Source organism: Telmatherina bonti (assembly GCF_933228915.1).
Source record: "Telmatherina bonti genome assembly, chromosome: 19".
In the NCBI taxonomy this organism is placed as follows: Eukaryota; Metazoa; Chordata; class Actinopteri; order Atheriniformes; family Telmatherinidae; genus Telmatherina; species Telmatherina bonti.
The window spans coordinates 5,427,239-5,453,948 of record NC_136617.1 but is presented as its reverse complement, the minus strand read 5'-3'; the positions used below and the strand labels follow the sequence as shown (position 1 = coordinate 5,453,948).

Sequence of the window (26,710 nt, the reverse complement as noted above, 5' to 3'; positions counted from 1 at the left end):
GCATCAACCACATCCAGGGTCAGATCTCTGAACCTGGAACTGTTTCTGCACCAGAAAACGTTCAACGCTGATCTGTGACGGAGTCTGTCGCCATAAATTAGCTGATGAGCCACTTTAATACCGGCTTTCATAACAGATTAAATCTGTGAAAACTGACGTGGACGGTTTCCATCTCCTCCTGATTAAAACGGTAATCAGGTTTGTTTCCTCATGGATGACTCTTCCACCTCGGGTCACGTTACCGGGGGAACCTCCCAGTCGGCTTCCAGTCGGCTTCCAGTCGGCTCCCAGTCAGCTCCCAGTCAGCTCCCAGTCGGCTCCCGGTCGGCTCCCAGTCGGCTCCCAGTCAGCTCCCAGTCGGCTCCCAGTCGGCTCCCAGTTGGCTTCTAGTCGGCTCCCAGTCAGCTCCCAATTGGCTTCTAGTCGGCTCCCAGTCAGCTCCCAGTCAGCTCCCAGTCGGCTCCCAGTCAGCTCCCAGTCAGCTCCCAGTCGGCTCCCAGTCAGCTCCCAGTCGGCTCCCAGTCAGCTCCCAGTTGGCTCCCAGTCGGCTCCCAGTCAGCTCCCAGTCAGCTCCCAGTCGGCTCCCAGTCAGCTCCCAGTCAGCTCCCAGTCGGCTCCCAGTCGGCTCCCAGTCGGCTCCCAGTTGGCTTCTAGTCGGCTCCCAGTCAGCTCCCAGTCAGCTCCCAGTCGGCTTCTAGTCGGCTCCCAGTCAGCTCCCAGTCGGCTCCCAGTTGGCTTCTAGTCAGCTCCCAGTCAGCTCCCAGTCAGCTCCCAGTCGGCTCCCAGTTGGCTTCTAGTCGGCTCCCAGTCAGCTCCCAGTCAGCTCCCAGTCGGCTCCCAGTTGGCTCCCAGTCAGCTCCCAGTCAGCTCCCAGTCGGCTCCCAGTTGGCTTCTAGTTGGCTTCTAGTCGGCTCCCAGTCGGCTCCCAGTCAGCTCCCAGTCGGCTCCCAGTTGGCTTCTAGTCGGCTCCCAGTCAGCTCCCAGTCGGCTCCCAGTCAGCTCCCAGTCGGCTCCCAGTTGGCTTCTAGTCGGCTCCCAGTCAGCTCCCAGTCAGCTCCCAGTCGGCTCCCAGTTGGCTTCTAGTCGGCTCCCAGTCAGCTCCCAGTCAGCTCCCAGTCGGCTTCCAGTCGGCTCCCAGTCAGCTCCCAGTCGGCTCCCAGTCGGCTCCCAGTCGGCTCCCAGTTGGCTTCTAGTCGGCTCCCAGTCAGCTCCCAGTCAGCTCCCAGTCGGCTTCTAGTCGGCTCCCAGTCAGCTCCCAGTCGGCTCCCAGTTGGCTTCTAGTCAGCTCCCAGTCAGCTCCCAGTCAGCTCCCAGTCGGCTCCCAGTCGGCTCCCAGTTGGCTCCCAGTCAGCTCCCAGTCAGCTCCCAGTCGGCTCCCAGTTGGCTTCTAGTTGGCTTCTAGTCGGCTCCCAGTCAGCTCCCAGTCAGCTCCCAGTCGGCTCCCAGTTGGCTCCCAGTCAGCTCCCAGTCAGCTCCCAGTCGGCTCCCAGTTGGCTTCTAGTTGGCTTCTAGTCGGCTCCCAGTCAGCTCCCAGTCGGCTCCCAGTTGGCTCCCAGTCAGCTCCCAGTCAGCTCCCAGTCGGCTCCCAGTTGGCTTCTAGTTGGCTTCTAGTCGGCTCCCAGTCAGCTCCCAGTCAGCTCCCAGTCGGCTCCCAGTTGGCTTCTAGTCGGCTCCCAGTCAGCTCCCAGTCAGCTCCCAGTCGGCTCCCAGTTGGCTTCTAGTCGGCTCCCAGTCAGCTCCCAGTCGGCTCCCAGTTGGCTTCTAGTCGGCTCCCAGTCAGCTCCCAGTCAGCTCCCAGTCGGCTCCCAGTCGGCTCCCAGTCGGCTCCCAGTCGGCTCCCAGTCAGCTCCCAGTCGGCTCCCAGTCGGCTCCCGGGCTTCCTGTTTCCCCCGCTGAGCTGATAAATGAAGCCTTTCGTTTTTCACCAGTAGCGCGTCATCTGATGAGAAATCCAGTTTTATCCTCCATGCAGCTCGTTTCGATGAGTTTAGTCCAACTGTGTGCAGGAAGGTTTCCAGTCCGGTGAGTCCTCCTGATGACGAGGACGTACTGCATCTTCCTCCTCAACTCCTCTCCTCTTTTTTATTCTCGTTTTCACACCACAGTTCCTGCTGGCCCTAAAAATGTCTCAAATCCAGAGCTTTAAATTCAGTCTTAAAACGCCCAGATTTTCATCCAAAGTCTGAAATTTCATTCAGTCACGTCTTCATTTTTTACCTGCAGATGCTACATTCAAGTTGCTTTGTAATTCAAAGCGTGGCGTCGTCTGCCAGGTAGCCGTCGTCTGCCAGGTAGCCGCCGTCTACCAGGTAGCCGCCGTCTACCAGGTAGCCGCCGTCTACCAGGTAGCCGTCGTCTACCAGGTAGCCGTCGTCTGCCAGGTAGCCGTCGTCTGCCAGGTAGCCGTCGTCTACCAGGTAGCCGCCGTCTACCAGGTAGCCGCCGTCTACCAGGTAGCCGCCGTCTACCAGGTAGCCGTCGTCTGCCAGGTAGCCGTCGTCTGCCAGGTAGCCGTCGTCTACCAGGTAGCCGCCGTCTACCAGGTAGCCGCCGTCTACCAGGTAGCCGCCGTCTGCCAGGTAGCCGCCGTCTGCCAGGTAGCCGTCGTCTACCAGGTAGCCGTCGTCTACCAGGTAGCTGCCAGGTAGCCGTCGTCTACCAGGTAGCCGTCGTCTGCCAGGTAGCTGTCGTCTACCAGGTAGCCGTCGTCTACCAGGTAGCTGCCAGGTAGCCGTCGTCTGCCAGGTAGCCGTCGTCTGCCAGGTAGCCGTCGTCTACCAGGTAGCCGCCGTCTACCAGGTAGCCGCCGTCTACCAGGTAGCCGCCGTCTACCAGGTAGCCGTCGTCTGCCAGGTAGCCGTCGTCTACCAGGTAGCCGCCGTCTACCAGGTAGCCGCCGTCTACCAGGTAGCCGCCGTCTGCCAGGTAGCCGTCGTCTGCCAGGTAGCCGTCGTCTGCCAGGTAGCCGTCGTCTACCAGGTAGCCGCCGTCTACCAGGTAGCCGCCGTCTACCAGGTAGCCGCCGTCTACCAGGTAGCCGCCGTCTGCCAGGTAGCTGTCGTCTACCAGGTAGCTGCCAGGTAGCCGCCGTCTGCCAGGTAGCCGTCGTCTACCAGGTAGCTGCCGTCTACCAGGTAGCTGCCGTCTACCAGGTAGCTGCCGTCTACCAGGTAGCTGCCGTCTACCAGGTAGCTGTCGTCTACCAGGTAGCTGTCGTCTACCAGGTAGCTGCCGTCTACCAGGTAGCTGTCGTCTACCAGGTAGCTGCCGTCTACCAGGTAGCTGCCGTCTACCAGGTAGCTGCCGTCTACCAGGTAGCTGTCGTCTACCAGGTAGCTGCCAGGTAGCCGCCGTCTGCCAGGTAGCCGCCGTCTACCAGGTAGCTGCCAGGTAGCCGCCGTCTACCAGGTAGCTGCCAGGTAGCCGCCGTCTACCAGGTAGCTGCCAGGTAGCCGCCGTCTACCAGGTAGCCGCCGTCTGCCAGGTAGCCGCCGTCTACCAGGTAGCTGCCAGGTAGCTGCCGTCTACCAGGTAGCTGCCGTCTACCAGGTAGCTGCCGTCTACCAGGTAGCTGCCGTCTACCAGGTAGCTGCCGTCTACCAGGTAGCTGCCGTCTACCAGGTAGCTGTCGTCTACCAGGTAGCTGCCAGGTAGCCGCCGTCTGCCAGGTAGCTGTCGTCTACCAGGTAGCTGCCAGGTAGCCGCCGTCTACCAGGTAGCCGCCGTCTACCAGGTAGCCGCCGTCTACCAGGTAGCTGCCAGGTAGCCGCCGTCTACCAGGTAGCCGCCGTCTACCAGGTAGCTGCCAGGTAGCCGCCGTCTACCAGGTAGCCGCCGTCTGCCAGGTAGCCGCCGTCTACCAGGTAGCTGCCAGGTAGCCGCCGTCTACCAGGTAGCTGCCGTCTACCAGGTAGCCGTCGTCTGCCAGGTAGCCGTCGTCTGCCAGGTAGCCGTCGTCTGCCAGGTAGCCGCCGTCTACCAGGTAGCCGTCGTCTACCAGGTAGCCGCCGTCTGCCAGGTAGCCGCCGTCTGCCAGGTAGCCGCCGTCTGCCAGGTAGCCGCCGTCTGCCAGGTAGCCGCCGTCTGCCAGGTAGCCGCCGTCTACCAGGTAGCCGCCGTCTACCAGGTAGCCGCCGTCTACCAGGTAGCCGCCGTCTACCAGGTAGCCGCCGTCTACCTGTACGCCTCCAAACGTAAGCAAAGGTCGTATGAAGGAAGAAAATCGCAGACTCGTAAAGTTGTTGCCATGACAACAGCAGCAGGTTAGGTGGTTCTGATGAATAAACCGGCCTAGTTACCGACAAGACGCCGTTGTTTACACGAAAAGAAACCAGCGATGGACTACAGCTGGTCCTGCATCCATCTGTAAGTCTGGAATCTCGGGTCCTGAACGAGTTCCGCGTCTCCATCTTGGATATCCGAGATCGCTTCGTCTTTTCCAGCAAAGACCTCTGGGAACCACAAGCTGCGAGGACCACTGGAAGGCACCTACCAGCAGGCGGGAAAAGGCCCGGCTTGCAGCCATGTTTGCACCAACATGGGATCCAAAGTGATCTTCTCTGAATGAATATTGAGTTTCCGGGATCTTTTGAATGCTTCTGGTCATTTGCCTCAAATTTCAATCATTAAAGTCTGAAAAGGTCTAAAAAGGATCTTTTATTTACTGACGGAAACCTGCAAGAAGCCTGTTCTGGAGGTAAAAAGAGTTTAAAACTGCAGCAGACATTACTCTCCTTCTGCATCTGATGTGCCCTCGAGCAACTCGCTTATTTCCTGATTGCTTTAAATGGAGCATGCAGGGCTGAAAGTGCATGGCTGTGGGGCTGGGCCAGCTCGGGAGAAGCATTCATGGCCAGTTAACTCGTCCCGTGGTGGAGTAAAGGATAAATAACCGATGCATTCACTGACAGCAATTAGTCGTAAACGCCTGGTTCGGAGATAAAAGTGGCTTTTCCTATCTGCAGAATCTGTAGTTTTCTGTCATTACAGCTGAACCCTCAGCGTGCCCTGAAGCCGAGCTCTGGCTGAGAAAACCGGTCCAGTTCAGGGTTGGTTTGAGACACATCTGGTGCAGAGCTGCATGCTGGTGGCAGAGTTCAGCAGAATGTCATCCAGCACAGCTTTTAAAAGCCGGCGCAGTCACAGAGGAGCAGTTCTGGAAGTTATTTACTTCAGATGAAAAGAGGAGAATCTTATTTCTCTGCATTTAACTTGACTAGATATCATCAGCTATGTCCCAGTAAACAGCAGAGTGTAACTGGGATGGTCATGTGACCCTCCAGCTGGTCTACGGAGGTTTTCCAGCGTTTCTATCCGTCCAGGAGGTTTACAATCCAGACACAACATGTAGTGTTTATTCAGAGACTCTAGATGGTAAATCCACCATTATTTATCACATCTTCATCACCATCACTACCATGTTGCTAAGAGACCTCTATTTTCACCTGGACATGATGATGAAGACACTTCCTGTCAGACTTTCCACCAATCAGAGAGCTTTAAACTGACGGTAACGTCCAATCAGGAGCAGCCAAAGATCAACAAGTGATGAGAAAAGCAGGAAAATAATGATCCTCTATGGCTGGAATAAAGCCAAGAAGACGTTTGGGATGCAGCTGAGGTGGAGGTGCTGCAGTGAGGAGAGCAGGTAGATAGTAGCAGGAAGACGTGTGGAAACATGGAAACAGTGTGTGTGTGTGTGTGTGTGTGTGTTTCAGACGTGAGAGAATGATGTGTAGATGAGAAAAGACTTGGTCACTGCTGATCTATGTGTGTTATTTCTACAAACTTCTGGTTTCTCTTTATGCTGCTTTATCTGTTCATTCATTCATTTTACATCATTTTAGCCTCAGAATCTGAAAACGTCTCGTCTCCATGGAAACGTCACGTCTGCATGGAAACATCACGTCTGCATGGAAACGTCACGTCTCCATGGAAACGCCTGCATGGAAACATCACGTCTCCATGGAAACGCCACGCCTGCATGGAAACATCACGTCTCCATGGAAACGTCACGTCTGCATGGAAACATCACGTCTCCATGGAAACGCCTGCATGGAAACATCACATCTCCATGGAAACGTCATGTCTGCACGGAAACGTCACGTCTCCATGGAAACGTCACGTCTGCATGGAAACGTCACGTCTCCATGGAAACGTCACGTCTGCACGGAAACATCACGTCTCCATGGAAACGTCACGTCTCCATGGGAACGCCTTCATGCTGACTGGGTGGAATGACTCTGTGTCTACAGGATGGTTTAAATGAAATGAAATCAAACATTTTGTCCGAACTGAGCTGCAGATGCTGATAAATGATGATATTCGTCTATAATGAGATGAAAACTGACAAATGGAAAGATGAAAGGAACTAATCTCAGTAAAGGCGAGCAAAGTGAACACACAGATCATCAGAATCCGGTTTGTCAGAACCAGACCTGTCATCTCTCCTCAACGCAGTCAGTCCAGACGTTCGGTTCTGATCCGTCCTCTGAGAGGAGGCTGGACGCCCCTCCTCCGCCCCCAGGACCGGCGCCCTGGGTGGTTTAGGCTCTTCATCATCCTAATAACTATAATGAAGGTGGCTTTGGCTAAACAAACGCTCCGCAGAGCCAAACACAAAACCACATCACATGGAAGAACCCGCGTCGCCACGGCAACCCAGCCCAAACAAACAACCTGCTCCACAAAAACGTGGTACGCTCCGACTGTGAGAATGCTGGCGGGGCAATCTGGGCCGTACCACTGCAGCACGTGTCCCGGGGTGGTTCGCACGCGCTCAGTTGGCCTCGTTTCACAGGGTTAAATATAGAAAATAATTATAGTAATGGCGGTAATGAGGACCTGATGACTTTTCCGAGCCGCTCCTTAGAGTGCGGCCTGCTGCGGGTGACAGCCGGTTCAGATAAGTGGGCCGTGTGAAGTTCTGGTTCTGGACGGACCCATGGGAGCTGGAGCAGGGCTCAGAGGACTGGCTTGTTTCCACATCTGGACACTTTTCAGGAGGGTTGGGGTTCTGGAAGCGGTTCCAGTGTTAATGTCATTACACCACAGAGCAAAACCACTCAGCTCGGCCCGGTGGGGCCCAGTTATGCCCAGTTAGGCCCAGTCAGGCCCAGTTAGGCCCAGTCAGACCAGTTAGGCCCAGTCAGACCAGTTAGGCCCAGTTAGGCCCAGTCAGACCAGTTAGGCCCAGTTAGGCCCAGTCAGACCAGTCAGGCCCAGTCAGACCAGTTAGGCCCAGTTAGGCCCAGTCAGACCAGTTTGGCCCAGTCAGACCAGTTAGGCCCAGTTAGGCCCAGTTAGGCCCAGTCAGACCCAGTTAGGCCCAGTTAGGCCCAGTCAGGCCCAGTTAGGCCCAGTTAGGCCCAGTCAGACCCAGTTAGGCCCAGTTAGGCCCAGTCAGGCCCAGTTAGGCCCAGTTAGGCCCAGTTAGGCCCAGTCAGGCCCAGTCAGACCAGTTAGGCCCAGTTAGGCCCAGTCAGACCAGTTAGGCCCAGTTAGGCCCAGTCAGACCAGTCAGGCCCAGTCAGACCCAGTTAGGCCCAGTTAGGCCCAGTCAGACCAGTTTGGCCCAGTCAGACCAGTTAGGCCCAGTTAGGCCCAGTCAGACCCAGTCAGACCAGTTAGGCCCAGTCAGACCAGTTAGGCCCAGTCAGACCAGTTAGGCCCAGTTAGGCCCAGTCAGACCAGTTAGGCCCAGTCAGACCAGTTAGGCCCAGTTAGGCCCAGTCAGACCAGTTAGGCCCAGTCAGACCAGTTTGGCCCAGTCAGACCAGTTAGGCCCAGTCAGACCAGTTTGGCCCAGTTAGGCCCAGTCAGGCCCAGTCAGACCCAGTCAGACCAGTTAGGCCCAGTTAGGCCCAGTCAGGCCCAGTCAGACCAGTTAGGCCTAGTCAGACCAGTTAGGCCCAGTTAGGCCCAGTCAGACCAGTTTGGCCCAGTCAGACCAGTTAGGCCCAGTTAGGCCCAGTCAGACCCAGTCAGACCAGTTAGGCCCAGTCAGACCAGTTAGGCCCAGTTAGGCCCAGTCAGACCAGTTAGGCCCAGTTAGGCCCAGTCAGACCAGTCAGGCCCAGTCAGACCAGTTAGGCCCAGTCAGACCAGTTAGGCCCAGTCAGGCCCAGTCAGACCCAGTCAGACCAGTTAGGCCCAGTCAAGCCCAGTCAGACCAGTTAGGCCCAGTCAGACCAGTTAGGCCCAGTCAGGCCCAGTCAGACCCAGTCAGACCAGTTAGGCCCAGTCAGGCCCAGTCAGACCAGTTAGGCCCAGTCAAGCCCAGTCAGACCAGTTAGGCCCAGTCAGACCCAGTCAGACCAGTCAGACCAGTCAGGCCCAGTCAGACCAGTTAGGCCCAGTCAAGCCCAGTCAGACCAGTTAGGCCCAGTCAGACCCAGTCAGACCAGTCAGACCAGTCAGGCCCAGTCAGACCAGTTAGGCCCAGTCAGACCCAGTCAGACCAGTCAGACCAGTCAGGCCCAGTCAGACCCAGTCAGACCAGTCAGACCAGTTAGGCCCAGTCAGGCCCGCGGGCCCCGCCCTCTCAGGTGAAGGTCATGAGCTCTGCGTGCCCTGGTCTGGACGGAACGTGACTCGTGTCATCGATAGCGATCGATATGTTACGCAAGCAGCTGTAAATCAATACATGGTTACATCACAGGGGCAGACGGTTGTAACCGACTGTCAGCGATCAATATTCATCTCAGAGTTCCTTTCTCCGTCGGCGCAAACAGCGTCGCCGTGGTGACCCGTCGTCATGGTGATGAGGACAATCATGACAACAAACCCAAAAGGTCATCTGAATGTCACATGACGAGACGAAATCAATCAATCAATCAATCAATCAATCAATCAATCACACATCTGTTCCGTTTCATTGCTTCACTTTCGTTTTCACAGAGAAGAAATAACTTCATGGTTATTTTCATCAATTATTCTGACTGATTATTGATATTTTAGAACAATTTCTAGAACCCACCGGGGGCAGCTGAAGATCCACAATAAGAGGAAGGAACAAACCAGAGAAGAAGAGGAGCAACAGGAGGAAGATGATGCAGAAAAAAAAGACGTTTCAGCGGTCTGTAGACCTGTAGTCCTGATGTTAGAGACCAGGAACCTCCTGCACCAGGAGGACCGTTTCAGACCTCCGGCTCCTCCTGCACCAGGAGGACCGTTTCAGACCTCCGGCTCCTCCTGCACCAGGAGGACCGTTTCAGACCTCCGGCTCCTCCTGCACCAGGAGGACCGTTTCAGACCTGCCAGGAGATTATCTCCCAGCTGGGCGTTGCTGCCAAGCGGCGGATGAGAGCGTCCCGGTAACCGTCGGAGACCGAGGCTAATCCCTCCGGGGGGCGCCGGCAGACATGTGAAGCGGTATCGCCGCAGCAACACAATGACTGGTTTTCCATACAGAAAGATCTGCTGAGACGGAGATTCACTCCGGTGTCGCTCTGATTTCACGCTGCGCAGAGACGTCAGACACACAAAGAGGCCTTCCTCCCCGCCGTCGGAGATAAACGCAGAATCTGCCACATCTTCTGCCGTTCAAAGAGACTGAGACGAGGAACCAGTTTTATTTTTACAGTCACACAATTTTCAGCTTTTAACTAACGAGATTATTAAAGTTTAAAGATAATAAATATGAATCAAATCAAACTTTATTTCAAGAGCACTTTTTGTGCTTAAAGATTTAATTCATGAAAAATGTAAACGATACGTTTTACTTCAATTTTATTCCTGTTTTATTTACATTTCCCCCATATTTTACTCATAGATATGCTTCATTTATAATCTCATTTAACTTATTTATTTATGTGTGTGTGTGTGTGTGTGTGTGGGGGGGGGGGGGGGGGGGGGGGGCGTCTAAAGATCCAGTTTGCGTCAGATTTCGGGCGTTTTCGTAGCGGGACACGATGGCGGTTGTTAAACGATCCATTTACAGTCAGGCGAATAAAACCACAACCGTTCACTAGGGGGCGATATGTCCCAGAGCCCCCGCTGGACAAGAAGAAGAAGAAGATCTGGCCCATTGATTGGACAGGACTGAAAATGGGATTTTCATGCAGTCTGGTTTCTGGTTCAGACCGGATCCGGATCACCTGAACGTGTCCAGGATGAGACCAGACGCCACTTCCTGCCTGCTTCACTGGAAGAAAACCCGGTGAGCGTTCACACTGCTCCAAATGAACCAGACCCTCTGTGACGGTGGATCAGGGTTCCTTTCAAGACTAGGAGGGGGTCCTTCAGTTCCACGGGAAATGTTCAGGAACCAGGACTGAACTGGTTTAGAGAAAAACTGAAAGAGCTGTTGATCTAAACCACGTTGGAGGATTCCAACAAGTCTGAAAGGAAGGCAGGAGGACTGGACCAGGACTCTGGACCGGGACTCTGGACCGGGACTCTGGACCGGGACTCTGGACCGGGACTATGGACCGGGACTATGAACCGGGACTATGAACCGGGACTCTGAACCGGGACTCTGAACCGGGACTCATCGGGACCTTCACACACAGGTTTCCCACGGAAATATTTTCTATTGAATCGTTGTCAACGGCAACGTGACATCAACAGTTTGTCGCCTTGCAGTTTGTTTACAGTTGGATTTTATGTTGTTTTTTTGCTTCGATGTTGTTTGTTTACATCAGTTGCTCCAGAAGCAAGAGTGAAAGGACTTCTTGCAGGAAGGTGTAAATTATATTAAAACTGAGGGAACACTGGCGGCCGTTGTCACGTGATAATGGCCGCTTGGCAGCGTGAGGGGGGGCTCAGACTGTCCCTCTTGCAGGGGGGGTAAAATGCTGCGGAGGAGGAAAGTCCTGCCGAAACACTGTCTGAACAAACTGCTCAGCCAGACACTCGTTAACAATGAAAAGGGGAACCTTGAAACCATCTTGTGCATCTTCTGAACGCGCCTCACATTCCCCATCGCCTGGAATGCTCTCATTCTCACGGGCCACCCCCGACCTCCCATCCCCCCCACCGCCACTCTGTTTGCCCTCTCGTTCCCCCCACAACTTCCTCTCTCTTTCATTTTCTGCAGAGGCATTCAGCATGGCAGATCCTCCTCCCTCTCAGAACAATGTCAGCTCTCCTCCGGCGCTGCTGGCCCACTGCCTGCAGTCTGAACCCAAAACGGAGAAACACTGAAGGAAAAAACACATTTTGGACACAGTTTGGGTTCACCTAATCGCTCCTCGCTGCGGCTCTCGAGCTATTTCTGCAACTTTCACAAAGGAACAAAGCTCGAGTTTCACCTCCAGTAAACCCTCATCAGAGGGAAAAACCACCAGTAGACCATTAAACTGAGTCCAGATATACTTTATTTATGTTTGGTTATTTGTTCTTAACGCTGGGAAAACTTTATCTGACCACTAGGTTTGATAAGAAGTCACAAAACTCTGCTGTGCATCAGAAGCGCTGCTATGATGCTTCTGGTTAACATGGTGACATCTCTCTTATAAAAAAGGCCTCGACTCTTTATGTGTGACATCTAGCCATAAATCCAGACAGTGATCAAAGAGGAGACTTCGGGTCAATATGGTGCTGACAGGAAGAGCCTGACCTGATCAGGGGAGTGTTTCCATAGCAACCAGGCTCCTGGCTGAGCAGGTGAGGTTTCACCCTGTAGCGGAGGACGAATCGTTCTTTAGATGCAAACTATTTGCTTTTCTTAACTCTTAATTACAAGACAGAACATTCTGAAATTAGGCTTCAGGACCGTCCGCCAACAAATGTACGACGCCGGGCATTGTGGGACTACGACGCCGGGCATTGTGGGACTACGACGCCGGGCATTGTGGGACTACGACGCCGGGCATTGTGGGACTACGACGCAGGGCATTGTGGGACTACGACGCCGGGCATTGTGGGACTACGACGCAGGGCATTGTGGGACTACGACGCAGGGCATTGTGGGACTACGACGCCGGGCATTGTGGGACTACGACGCAGGGCATTGTGGGACTACGACGCCGGGCATTGTGGGACTACGACGCAGGGCATTGTGGGACTACGACGCAGGGCATTGTGGGACTACGACGCAGGGCATTGTGGGACTACGACGCAGGGCATTGTGGGACTACGACGCAGGGCATTGTGGGACTACGACGCAGGGCATTGTGGGACTACGACGCAGGGCATTGTGGGACTATGACGCCGGGCATTGTGGGACTACGACGCAGGGCATTGTGGGACTACGACGCAGGGCATTGTGGGACTACGACGCAGGGCATTGTGGGACTACGACGCAGGGCATTGTGGGACTACGACGCCGGGCATTGTGGGACTACGACGCAGGGCATTGTGGGACTACGACGCAGGGCATTGTGGGACTACGACGCCGGGCATTGTGGGACTACGACGCAGGGCATTGTGGGACTACGACGCAGGGCATTGTGGGACTACGACGCCGGGCATTGTGGGACTACGACGCAGGGCATTGTGGGACTACGACGCAGGGCATTGTGGGACTACGACGCAGGGCATTGTGGGACTACGACGCAGGGCATTGTGGGACTACGACGCCGGGCATTGTGGGACTACGACGCAGGGCATTGTGGGACTACGACGCCGGACATTGTGGGACTACGACGCAGGGCATTGTGGGACTACGACGCAGGGCATTGTGGGACTACGACGCCGGGCATTGTGGGACTACGACGCAGGGCATTGTGGGACTACGACGCCGGGCATTGTGGGACTACGACGCCGGGCATTGTGGGACTACGACGCAGGGCATTGTGGGACTACGACGCCGGGCATTGTGGGACTACGACGCAGGGCATTGTGGGACTACGACGCCGGGCATTGTGGGACTACGACGCAGGGCATTGTGGGACTACGACGCCGGGCATTGTGGGACTACGACGCAGGGCATTGTGGGACTACGACGCAGGGCATTGTGGGACTACGACGCAGGGCATTGTGGGACTACGACGCCGGGCATTGTGGGACTACGACGCAGGGCATTGTGGGACTACGACGCCGGGCATTGTGGGACTACGACGCCGGGCATTGTGGGACTACGACGCTGGGCATTGTGGGACTACGACGCCGGGCATTGTGGGACTACGACGCCGGGCATTGTGGGACTACGACGCCGGGCATTGTGGGACTACGACGCAGGGCATTGTGGGACTACGACGCAGGGCATTGTGGGACTACGACGCAGGGCATTGTGGGACTACGACGCAGGGCATTGTGGGACTACGACGCAGGGCATTGTGGGACTACGACGCAGGGCATTGTGGGACTACGACGCAGGGCATTGTGGGACTACGACGCCGGGCATTGTGGGACTACGACGCCGGGCATTGTGGGACTACGACGCAGGGCATTGTGGGACTACGACGCCGGGCATTGTGGGACTACGACGCCGGGCATTGTGGGACTACGACGCAGGGCATTGTGGGACTACGACGCAGGGCATTGTGGGACTACGACGCAGGGCATTGTGGGACTACGACGCCGGGCATTGTGGGACTACGACGCAGGGCATTGTGGGACTACGACGCCGGGCATTGTGGGACTACGACGCAGGGCATTGTGGGACTACGACGCCGGGCATTGTGGGACTACGACGCAGGGCATTGTGGGACTACGACGCAGGGCATTGTGGGACTACGACGCAGGGCATTGTGGGACTACGACGCCGGGCATTGTGGGACTACGACGCAGGGCATTGTGGGACTACGACGCCGGGCATTGTGGGACTACGACGCAGGGCATTGTGGGACTACGACGCCGGGCATTGTGGGACTACGACGCCGGGCATTGTGCGACTACGACGCCGGGCATTGTGGGACTACGACGCAGGGCATTGTGGGACTACGACGCAGGGCATTGTGGGACTACGACGCCGGGCATTGTGGGACTACGACGCCGGGCATTGTGGGACTACGACGCAGGGCATTGTGCGACTACGACGCCGGGCATTGTGGGACTACGACGCAGGGCATTGTGGGACTACGACGCCGGGCATTGTGGGACTACGACGCAGGGCATTGTGGGACTACGACGCAGGGCATTGTGGGACTACGACGCAGGGCATTGTGGGACTACGACGCCGGGCATTGTGGGACTACGACGCAGGGCATTGTGGGACTACGACGCCGGGCATTGTGGGACTACGACGCAGGGCATTGTGGGACTACGACGCAGGGCATTGTGGGACTACGACGCAGGGCATTGTGGGACTACGACGCCGGGCATTGTGGGACTACGACGCAGGGCATTGTGGGACTACGACGCAGGGCATTGTGGGACTACGACGCCGGGCATTGTGGGACTACGACGCAGGGCATTGTGGGACTACGACGCCGGGCATTGTGGGACTACGACGCAGGGCATTGTGGGACTACGACGCCGGGCATTGTGGGACTACGACGCAGGGCATTGTGGGACTACGACGCAGGGCATTGTGGGACTACGACGCCGGGCATTGTGGGACTACGACGCCGGGCATTGTGCGACTACGACGCCGGGCATTGTGGGACTACGACGCAGGGCATTGTGGGACTACGACGCAGGGCATTGTGGGACTACGACGCCGGGCATTGTGGGACTACGACGCCGGGCATTGTGGGACTACGACGCAGGGCATTGTGCGACTACGACGCCGGGCATTGTGGGACTACGACGCAGGGCATTGTGGGACTACGACGCCGGGCATTGTGGGACTACGACGCAGGGCATTGTGGGACTACGACGCAGGGCATTGTGGGACTACGACGCCGGGCATTGTGGGACTACGACGCCGGGCATTGTGGGACTACGACGCAGGGCATTGTGGGACTACGACGCCGGGCATTGTGGGACTACGACGCAGGGCATTGTGGGACTACGACGCCGGGCATTGTGGGACTACGACGCCGGGCATTGTGGGACTACGACGCCGGGCATTGTGGGACTACGACGCAGGGCATTGTGGGACTACGACGCCGGGCATTGTGGGACTACGACGCAGGGCATTGTGGGACTACGACGCAGGGCATTGTGGGACTACGACGCCGGGCATTGTGCGACTACGACGCCGGGCATTGTGGGACTACGACGCAGGGCATTGTGGGACTACGACGCCGGGCATTGTGGGACTACGACGCCGGGCATTGTGGGACTACGACGCAGGGCATTGTGGGACTACGACGCCCCAGGTGTCGTAGTCCAGGTGTCGTAATAATAATATTATTATTATCAACCCAAAACCACAATTGAGAAGGTGCATGTCAAATCAGAATAGAGCCGCAACTATCGAGTACTTCTGTAATCGGGTTATTTCTTTGAGTAATCGAGTACTATAACAATTTTTTTTATAATTATAATTTGTAAAACAAATACTAGAAGCTCACCCAAAGTAAATCTATAAATGTATATCTGTGAAGCTGTTGCATGTGTTGTTACTACCCAATGCATGAGGAAAATGTTTTAAAAGTATCATATTTTAAAATGTGCCAACGTGTTTGTGCACGCGCTCAATGTGTGGAGAAACAATTCTCAACCGGTCGCAAATTTCTGCCTTTTAAAAGATAAATTGAAAGAGGCAGATGGTTTGCCTCAATCAATTTTTGTACTGGAGTTACTCGAGTTACCCGACTAATCGTTGCAGCCCTAAATCAGAATATTACAATAATCTGATTAATCCCTGTTATTATGTAAATGAGCTCCTATAGTCCATTAACTGCAGCTACCTGAAGCAGAATCCCATTAACACCTGTTTCTATGACTACCAAGAGCCTGAAGGAGTAATCAGATTACTGTAAAACGTGTTTACATGTGCTTTTCAGTAATTCTATTACAATTCTAGTAATTCTAAATTCCTTCCCTATAGCCACCCGTCGGGTTATATCCAGAGTATGTACGTGCATGGTGATGTCACTTCCTGTTATTTTCAAAATATCCAATCAGTGCCTCGGGTCTTAGCGTTAGCTGCTAACGTGGCGCTAATATGCTGCTAAAATGTTTACAGGTGAATTTTTTTACTTTATATATACTCCAAATTCTTTCAGAAGAATGTTGCGTTTTTCTTTATGCTCTGCTGACTTTCCGTATATTTAAAAGAACATATTGACAGTGTGGAAGTAATGCAGCTCTTTTCACATATACAGATGTATAAATAACTAAAATAATCAGATATATGGGTCTGCAGGCACAAAGACAATGAGGTATTTGGGAGAAATTTACACGTGTTAATGTGATTTCCTGTAATCTGATCATGGTGGTTATCTGATAAAGCATAATCTGATTATGCAGATTACGCTTCAGATATGTTTACAAACCGGTGGATAATCTTCTGAGGTTTAAGGACATGGAATCTGTGTGGTCAAAATGTTATCTTAGCTTAGATTAGCATCATGTTTGGAAATAAAAACCACCTGTTTTATTTATTTAAAATCAGCAGACGTTTCCTTGTTTAACCGCTGGAGTCTGTCTGCTGCCCATCGACCAGATTTAAGACGTAAAACATTCATGTTGCTGTGAAGTGATCAGATGTCTTGTTGGACAGTTTTAAACAAGTTTCTGTCTCTTTATTTCCTGGAGAAGATCCATCTGTGGCCTCAGGGGAGGGATTTAAGGCATCAGGTGGTCTACAGCAGCTCTCTGTCACAGCTGGACACCTGTTGGAAACCCTCTCTGGGCTCAGGTCAGCCGGCTGGCCCGCTGAAGTCCCGATGACGCCTCCCGGCTCTGTCGGACGCGGCGCTTTGTTGTTTATTTTGCTGTAAATAACTGATGGACGCAGTAAACTTTAAACTCTGGAACTCGATAATCCTGCTGTGACGCGAACCGTGTGCTCTGATGTGGACACCTTCCTTTCCTCTGCCAGCGTTGCATAACTCAGATGTTTATTATAAGCAAAGCGGGCTGGAAACATGACCTACAGTCTGGCCTCGCGGTGCCAAACGTGCACGTCAGAGTGTGCACGTCTCCTCCCCGGAGGATCACTTATCACCTTCCCCGGATCAGTGTCCCTGTTTATGATCAACGCTGTAACCACGGAGGCCTGTTGTCTCTGCTACTCACTGACCTCACACCCTGACCATCATCATCATCCTCCTCCTCCTGCTCTTTCCTGATTACTGTGCACTCAGCATGAGTCAGCTACAGCAACGTGCACGTCCGCCATGACGGCAGTGCAGTCTCCCACACCAGGACGAGGACCTTAAACCCAACATGAACAACCGAAGCACACAACCTCGCGGTGTGGGATGAAACGGAGCAGGGGCGGCCTCAGCTTTTACGGGGCCCTGAGAGAAGTTTCATTCAGACCACCTCACCACCACCACTGATGCTTCACTTTTACTGGTGCTCCATCGTTCCATACTCTAAATTTGTACTTGTTTTACATCATCATCCTCATCTGGTCCAACTCAGGGTCCAGTTATTAACCTTAATGGGGTTGAAAATTCAGATTAAGGGTCCAGTATTAATTTGCCATCTTTAATATTCAATGTGGCCTCCTAAGTTTGAATTAAAAGTGAGAAATAAACATAAAAACAAACACATTTAGTTTTACATAAAATAAAAAACTTGAATTAAACAAATGTAGTGGGGCCCCCACACCAGCCAAGCTCTGCTTGGTTCAGGTTCTGATTGGCTACACATATAACCCGGTTTAGAGCAAGGTCACACTAGGGTGCGACATCTTGACCAACTAGTTCAATTAATTACTGAAATAATTAGGAATAATCAATCAGGGACATTTTTATCACAACTGAACTGAAAAATTGTGAATGAAGTTACAGATTTTGCCTTGGTGATGGAAACAACGAATAATTAAAATCAAAACAGATAATTGTGTTCTGGAGAGAAAACACAGATGAATAAATGCATTTTTAAAAAAAAACAACAAAAAAAACCTAACAATCTGTGAACTTCAGTCTGAACTTCCATGTAAACATGCGGAACAATGCTACGCTATGCTAGCAGCTACAGTAGAGTTTTCTGTTTTACAACACATAAAAATTTCAAAGCTTTGTTTTGCAAAAGATTGTTAGAAATTTAAGAACATTTTTCTAATTTATACAAATTATGATGAACTCTGAGGTAGCTATTGAGTTTCTCCCATGACTGATCAGCTGCCTCTAAACAAACATGGCTAAAGCTCCAACCTGGAAGAATAATCACATCAGCTGAACAGAATTTACTAATTAAGAATTAAGAAATTCTCTTAATGTTTCCAGAACAAATTAACCAGAGCTTTTTTTTTTTTTTTTTTTTTTAAAAGAAAGTATGAAATTAAAAATAGAAAAGTAATAACATTTTAATATCCACTTCTTTTAACTGCTTTCTAGTCACAAATTTGTGACAAACCACTTCTGAACTTCTTTTCTTCATTTATAATGATTTTTTACTTTTATTTATATTAATTTATTTATATATATATTTTTATTGTTGTTTTATATAATACTTAATTGTATTCTTTTTATTTTGTCCCTTTTTTGTATTTCTATTTATAAATTGTCCATTTATGTAGCCATAAAGCGGTTAACTGTTTGGGTTTTAAACCGTTTATTCAGTTTGTCAGCAACAAAAACATACAAACAAACAATACTTTAAGAATCCAACGACTTTTATTAAATAATAAAATAGAATAAATAGTTTTTGTGCTGTCAAAGAAATCATTATGCAAAATATTTATTATGCTATTTCCCTTTTATTAACAGCCTTTGAATTAAAAACAACAATAAATAAAGATAGTTATGTTTTCTGTTTTTCAAATCAATCCGGTCTGTTATTGTTTACTATGAGGTGGTGTAAAGGTGGCCTTTGCAGCCCCCGGCCGCGTGTTCCATCTTTACGCCCCTGGAAATGTAAAGCGGTGGATATTTTAAGTAGATTTTCTCTGACATGCTGCAGAAACGTGTCAGGAAAAGCGAACTTCCTTACTTTGTAACTTTAAGCCGCCCTGTTAGTGAAACCTCCAGGATGTTGAAATGAAACCCTAGAAGCGTGAAGCTGACTTTAAAGCATCACAGACAGAGAAAACGTTCAGCAGCAGAAACCAGAACTTACTTTGTACTTCATCCTGTCTCTCTGCGACTCCAGGAAAAAAACTAATAAAAGAGGCAAATATCCGCTTTATGGTCGCGAGGAGAAACGCGTCCGGAGAAGCGCGGGCGGTTAGGGATCCATCCGGAGCGACAGGCACGGAGAAACACGCAGAGAAACCCGCAGAGATCCGCCTGGAAGCCGCTCCGCTGCTTTCTGCTCCGCCGCGCCGCGCCGCTGCTCGCCACGGCGAGGCGTGGGCGCGCGCGCGCACACCCGCCGCTGATTGGTCAGAGCGCACACTCTGACCACGCCCCTTCACTGCTGCCTTACAAATACGACGTCACCGTCACTACAGACGCCTCGAAAATAAGAGAATAAAAGCTCAAATAAACCATTTAAAATATCTTTTATTTTCTATTATAAATATTTATATTCTTCTATTTTTAAAAAAAAAAAAAAACCTAAATAAAACCGAACGTATCCTGTTAAAAAAGAATTACATTTTAAATAATGGGTAACAGGAATTTCACCACTTTGGCTTTGTGGTTAATTTCCGACATATACCGTGACCTCTGGGGTCATTTAGTGCATCTGTGATCCTACAATTCAAGTGTTTGTTTTGATGACAGTTAGACCAAAAGATGGTTTTGTTGCATTTTATGCTGTGCCTTGCCTGAAAAGGGGAAACGTAACCCGGAGTAACTTCACCGCATCCCTGCTTGGAGGAAGAGGGAAAGCTGCCAGATATGAGGCCTAACAGTTTTTATTAATGATAATATAATACCTGAGTAAAAGACCTGTGTAGTATCTGAATAATACTGTATGTAACTCATCTAAAGTTTAAATCTTCAACCAGGAAGGGAGGAATTGGTGAACATTTTATTGTTAATATCTCTGTTACTATGACTACGTTAACTGTTTAAAAACTAAATGAAAATGATTGATGATGCTGCATCTTTGCATTGCAGACGTTGTTGCTGCAGTGACGGTAAAAGTTTCAGTGATTAAGATGAAAACATCAGCATTCGAGAGATCTGCTAGGGCTAACGTAAGCTAGCTCCTCTTAGCTTCCCGTGTCTGCGAGCCGATCACTGTGTTCTTACTTTCTGGTTTAAAGACATGCAGGTCCTGCACCATCCGTCCTTCAGCTGGACATGAACAGTTTCTCAGCGATCTGCTGTACAGGTGCTCACATCACAAACCAGGTATGCAAAGACGTCGCCATGGCAACCTGCTGGCGTTTGTCTTGTGTTGCTCGGCGTGCTGGTTTTAGGCTCCAGGTTGTTTATCCAGGTGATTTCCTAAACACGGCATTCTCTGGTTGGTCAGCGTGTCCCTGAAAATCCCTTTTCCTTTCTGGCATTCCGGCGTGTTTTCTGTAGCGGCGCTTTGGCTTTCAGCTCGTGATGAAAGACGAAATAAACGGCTGTTTACACTGCATAGATGCCAACATGGCTCCTATTCCCCATTATCAATTCAGTACAAATTGATTTGATTAAAAAATAAAACATTTGAATTGACTGAATTGTAAATAAATATGTTGTATTAAATTATTTAATGACCTGTGATGGACCGGCGACCTGCCCAGGTGTCTCTCGCCCAGTGACTGCTGGGATAGACTCCAGCTTCCCCTCCACCCTGAAGCAGTTCTGGAAATGAATGATTTAATTATAAAAAAAATTAAATGTATGTCTACAATGATAAACTCGAAGTTTAAAGAAATATACCAACTGTTGTAATGACTATAATAATTCTGTACAAATCACAGGCATGACTTCATCATCAGTTCAGGTTCTGGAGCTTTAGACCAGCGTCCTGCAAGTTTTCGATGTTTCCCTGCTGTAACATAACGACTACGTGGTCACTAAGAGGCTGGTGGTTTTTGGAAACAAAAACATTCCTTTTAAATCTGGTGTGTTGCAGCAGGGAAACATCTAAAACCTGCATGACTCGGGTCAAAGAGGGCTGCAGCTGTTAATCCATGATATGTACTCTTTGAATAACATTTTACTGCTGGATTGTGTATAAATATAGTAAAACTCCAGTTAGCAGAGATGTGAAACCAGTCCTGGAGCGCCACCGTCCTGCAGGTTTCACGTTTCCCTGCTACATTACACCTGTTTCAAATCAAAAGGATCCAACAGCTTGTTGTTCTGCACAAAGACACATTAATTTGAACAGATATTTCAGCTTCACATCAGCTGCTGCCTTCCAGAAACAAGCTGTTACGTACACTTGGTGCTGACTTCTTACGTAAACCGTAAACGTAGCGTCTTGCTAAGTGCAACGTCTGAAAACCCTGCAGTTTCCTATCTGGTTACAGATCAGGAAGTTCCCCAGTGTGAAGGAAGTGAGATTAGGCAGCAGTTTTTCTCTGCTCGGAAATGTTGTCAGTTTAAAAGAAAACAGTGACGCCCAGCAACATGACTTTCAACACCTTCATCTTCCTCTTCGACTCATACCTGCTGCGTTGTCCGAAGCGACGCTGACAACACGCTCTGCATGCACAAGCTGCATACTTTTATTTATTCAGCTGTGTTTGCGCTGCTCTACATTTGATTAATGGGCTCTCAAACGCAGCTGACATACAGTGAAATATTAAAGCTGCTTCTCACATTCAGACTAAAACTACTGCAGGTTTAAAGGAGCGATGCAGCAATATAAATCTTTCTGCATAATGTCACATAATGTCTGCATAATCGTTCTGATCTGACCAGCGATACCTCCACGTTTCCTAAAAAAAACGCGACTACAAGATGAATAAAAACAGAATCTCATCAGGTCGTATTTTCCTCCCAGCCGAAGATAAACGTATTATTAATAATTTTCATCTGCTGAAAAATATGAATATGATGCAGCAACACATCTGGAAACGGCTGCAACACATCTGTAAACTGCTGCAACACATCTGTAAACTACTGAAACACATCTGTAAACGGTTGCAACACATCTGTAAACGATTGCAACACATCTGTAAACTGCTGCAACACATCTGTAAACGATTGCAACACATCTGTAAACTGCTGCAACACATCTGTAAACTGCTGCAACACATCTGTAAATGATGGAAACACATCTGTAGACGGTTGCAACACATCTGTAAAATGCTGCAACACATCTGTAAACGATTGCAACACATCTGTAAACGGCTGCAACACATCTGTAAACTGCTGCAACACATCTGTAAACTGCTGCAACAAATCTGTAAATGACGGAAACACATCTGTAAAATGCTGCAACACATCTGTAAACTACTGCAACACATCTGTAAACTACTGCAACACATCTGTAAACTGCAGAAACACATCTGTAGACTGCTGCAACACATCTGTAAACTGCAGAAAAGCATCTGTAAACGGTTGCAACACATCTGTAAATGGCTGCAACACATCTGTAAACTGCTGCAACACATCTGTAAACTGTAGAAACACATCTGTAAACTGCTGCAACGCATCTGTAAACGGCTGCAACATATCTGTAAACTGCAGAAACACATCTGTAAACTGCTGCAACACATCTGTAAATGACGGAAACACATCTGTAAACGGTTGCAACACATCTGTAAACTGCTGCAACGCATCTGTAAATGGCGGAAACAATCTAAACGGTTGCAACACATCTGTAAACTGCAGAAACACATCTGTAAACTGCTGCAACACAACTGTAAACTGCAGAAACACATCTGTAAACTGCTGCAACACATCTGTAAACGGCTGCAACATATCTGTAAACTGCAGAAACACATCTGTAAACTGCTGCAACACATCTGTAAATGACGGAAACACATCTGTAAACTGTTGCAACACATCTGTAAAATGCTGCAACACATCTGTAAACTGCTGCAACACAACTGTAAACTGCTGCAACGCATCTGTAAATGGCGGAAACAATCTAAACGGTTCCAACACATCTGTAAACTTATGCAACACAAATGTAAACTGCTGCAACGCATCTGTAAACGGCTGCAACACATCTGTAAATGATGGAAACACATCTGTAGACGGTTGCAACACATCTGTAAAGTGCTGCAACACATCTGTAAACGATTGCAACACATCTGTAAACGGCTGCAACACATCTGTAAACTGCTGCAACACATCTGTAAACTGCTGCAACAAATCTGTAAATGACGGAAACACATCTGTAAAATGCTGCAACACATCTGTAAACGATTGCAACACATCTGTAAACTACTGCAACACATCTGTAAACTACTGCAACACATCTGTAAACTGCAGAAACACATCTGTAAACTACTGCTACACATCTGTAAACGATTGCAACACATCTGTAAACGGCTGCAACACATCTGTAAACTACTGCAACACATCTGTAAACGGATGCAACACATCTGTAAATGGCTGCAACACATCTGTAAACTGCTGCAACACATATGTAAACTGTAGAAACACATCTGTAAACTGCTGCAACGCATCTGTAAACGGCTGCAACATATCTGTAAACTGCAGAAACACATCTGTAAACTGCTGCAACACATCCGTAAATGACGGAAACACATCTGTAAACGGTTGCAACACATCTGTAAACTGCTGCAACGCATCTGTAAATGGCGGAAACAATCTAAACGGTTGCAACACATCTGTAAACTGCAGAAACACATCTGTAAACTGCTGCAACACAACTGTAAACTGCAGAAACACATCTGTAAACTGCTGCAACACATCTGTAAACGGCTGCAACATATCTGTAAACTGCAGAAACACATCTGTAAACTGCTGCAACACATCTGTAAATGACGGAAACACATCTGTAAACGGTTGCAACACATCTGTAAAATGCTGCAACACATCTGTAAACTGCTGCAACACAACTGTAAACTGCTGCAACGCATCTGTAAATGGCGGAAACAATCTAAACGGTTCCAACACATCTGTAAACTGCTGCAACACAAATGTAAACTGCTGCAACGCATCTGTAAACGGCTGCAACACATCTGTAAACTGCTGCAAAAAATCTGTAAACTGCAGAAACGCATCTGTAAACTGCTGCAACACATCTCTAAACTGCTGCAACACATCTATAAACTGCAGAAACGCATCTGTAAATGACGGAAACATATCTGTAAACGGTTGCAACACATCTGTAAACTGCAGAAACGCATCTGTAAATGGCTGCAACACATCTGTAAACTGCTGCTACACATCTGTAAACTGATGCAACACATCTGTAAACATCTGCAAAACATCTGTAAACTTCTGCAACACATCTGTAAACTGCAGAAACGCATCTGTAAACTGCTGCAACACATCTGTAAACTGCAGAAAAGCATCTGTAAATGGTTGCAACACATCTGTAAATGGCTGCAACACATCTGTAAGCTGCTGCTACACATCTGTAAACTGATGCAACACATCTGTAAACTGCTGCAACACATCTGTAAACTGTAGAAACACATCTGTAAACTGCTGCAACACAACTGTAAACTGCTGCAACGCATCTGTAAATGACGGAAACAATCTAAACTGATGCAACACATCTGTAAACTGCTGCAACATATCTGTAAACTGTAGAAACACATCTGTAAATGGTTGCAACACATCTGTAAACTGAAGAAACACATCTGTAAACTGCTGCAACACAACTGTAAACTGCACAAACACATCTGTAAACTGCACAAACACATCTGTAAACTGCAGAAATGCATCTGTAAACTGCTGCAACACATCTATAAACTGCAGAAACGCATCTGTAAATGACGGAAACACATCTGTAAACGGTTACAATACATCTGTAAACGGTTGCAACACATCTGTCAACGGCTGCAACACAACTGTGAACTGCTGCAACACATCTGTAAACGGCTGCAACGCATCTGTAAATGGCGGAAACAACCTAAACGGTTGCAACACATCTGTAAACTGCAGAAACGCATCTGTAAACTGCTGCAACACATCTGTAAACTGATGCAACACATCTGTAAATGACGGAAACAATCTAAACTGATGCAACACATCTGTAAACTGCTGCAACACATCTGTAAACTGTAGAAACACATCTGTAAACTGCTGCAACACATCTGTAAATGGTTGCAACACATCTGTAAACTGAAGAAACACATCTGTAAACTGCTGCAACACAACTGTAAACTGCACAAACACATCTGTAAACTGCACAAACACATCTGTAAACTGCAGAAATGCATCTGTAAACTGCTGCAACACATCTATAAACTGCAGAAACGCATCTGTAAATGACGGAAACACATCTGTAAACGGTTACAATACATCTGTAAACGGTTGCAACACATCTGTCAACGGCTGCAACACAACTGTAAACTGCTGCAACGCATCTGTAAACGGCTGCAACGCATCTGTAAATGGCGGAAACAACCTAAACGGTTGCAACACATCTGTAAACTGCAGAAACGCATCTGTAAACTGCTGCAACACATCTGTAAACTGATGCATCACATCTGTAAATGACGGAAACAATCTAAACGGTTGCAACACATCTGTAAACTGCAGAAACACATCAGTAAACTGCTGGAACACAACTGTAAACTGCAGAAACACATCTGTAAACTGCTGCAACACATCTGTAAACGGCTGCAACACATCTGTAAACTGCTGCAACGCTTCTGTAAACGGCTGCAACATATCTGTAAACTGCAGAAACACATCTGTAAACTGCTGCAACACATCAGTAAACTGCTGCAACACAACTGTAAACTGCAGAAACACATCTGTAAACTGCTGCAACACATCTGTAAACGGCTGCAACACATCTGTAAACTGCTGCAACGCTTCTGTAAACGGCTGCAACATATCTGTAAACTGCAGAAAAGCATCTGTAAATGGTTGCAACACATCTGTAAATGGCTGCAACACATCTGTAAACTTCTGCAACACATCTGTAAACTGCTGCAACACATCTGTAAACTGCAGAAAAGCATCTGTAAATGGTTGCAACACATCTGTAAATGGCTGCAACACATCTGTAAGCTGCTGCTACACATCTGTAAACTGATGCAACACATCTCTAAACTGCTGCAAGACATCTGTAAACTGTAGAAACACATCTGTAAACTGCTGCAACACAACTGTAAACTGCTGCAACGCATCTGTAAATGACGGAAACAATCTAAACTGATGCAACACATCTGTAAACTGCTGCAACACATCTGTAAACTGTAGAAACACATCTGTAAACTGCTGCAACACAACTGTAAACTGCTGCAACGCATCTGTAAATGACGGAAACAATCTAAACTGATGCAACACATCTGTAAACTGCTGCAACACATCTGTAAACGGCTGCAACGCATCTGTAAATGGCGGAAACAACCTAAACGGTTGCAACACATCTGTAAACTGCAGAAACGCATCTGTAAACTGCTGCAACACATCTGTAAACTGATGCAACACATCTGTAAATGACGGAAACAATCTAAACTGATGCAACACATCTGTAAACTGCTGCAACACATCTGTAAACTGTAGAAACACATCTGTAAACTGCTGCAACACATCTGTAAATGGTTGCAACACATCTGTAAACTGAAGAAACACATCTGTAAACTGCTGCAACACAACTGTAAACTGCACAAACACATCTGTAAACTGCACAAACACATCTGTAAACTGCAGAAATGCATCTGTAAACTGCTGCAACACATCTATAAACTGCAGAAACGCATCTGTAAATGACGGAAACACATCTGTAAACGGTTACAATACATCTGTAAACGGTTGCAACACATCTG

The 26,710-nt window shown here is 49.4% G+C and overlaps 1 protein-coding gene across 1 annotated transcript in view; it reads right to left on the bottom strand.

Annotated features, from left to right (window-relative positions):
- The window catches only part of nedd9 (neural precursor cell expressed, developmentally down-regulated 9), a 41,796-nt gene extending 22,617 nt beyond the window's left edge, over positions 1-19,179 (bottom strand). The window contains exon 1 of the mRNA XM_079258998.1: positions 19,009-19,179. Within this exon, the coding sequence (XP_079115124.1) occupies positions 19,009-19,020 (12 nt within the window). The 5' untranslated portion in view covers positions 19,021-19,179. The remainder of the gene's footprint in view (positions 1-19,008) is intronic.
- Between the last annotated feature and the right edge of the window lie 7,531 nt (positions 19,180-26,710).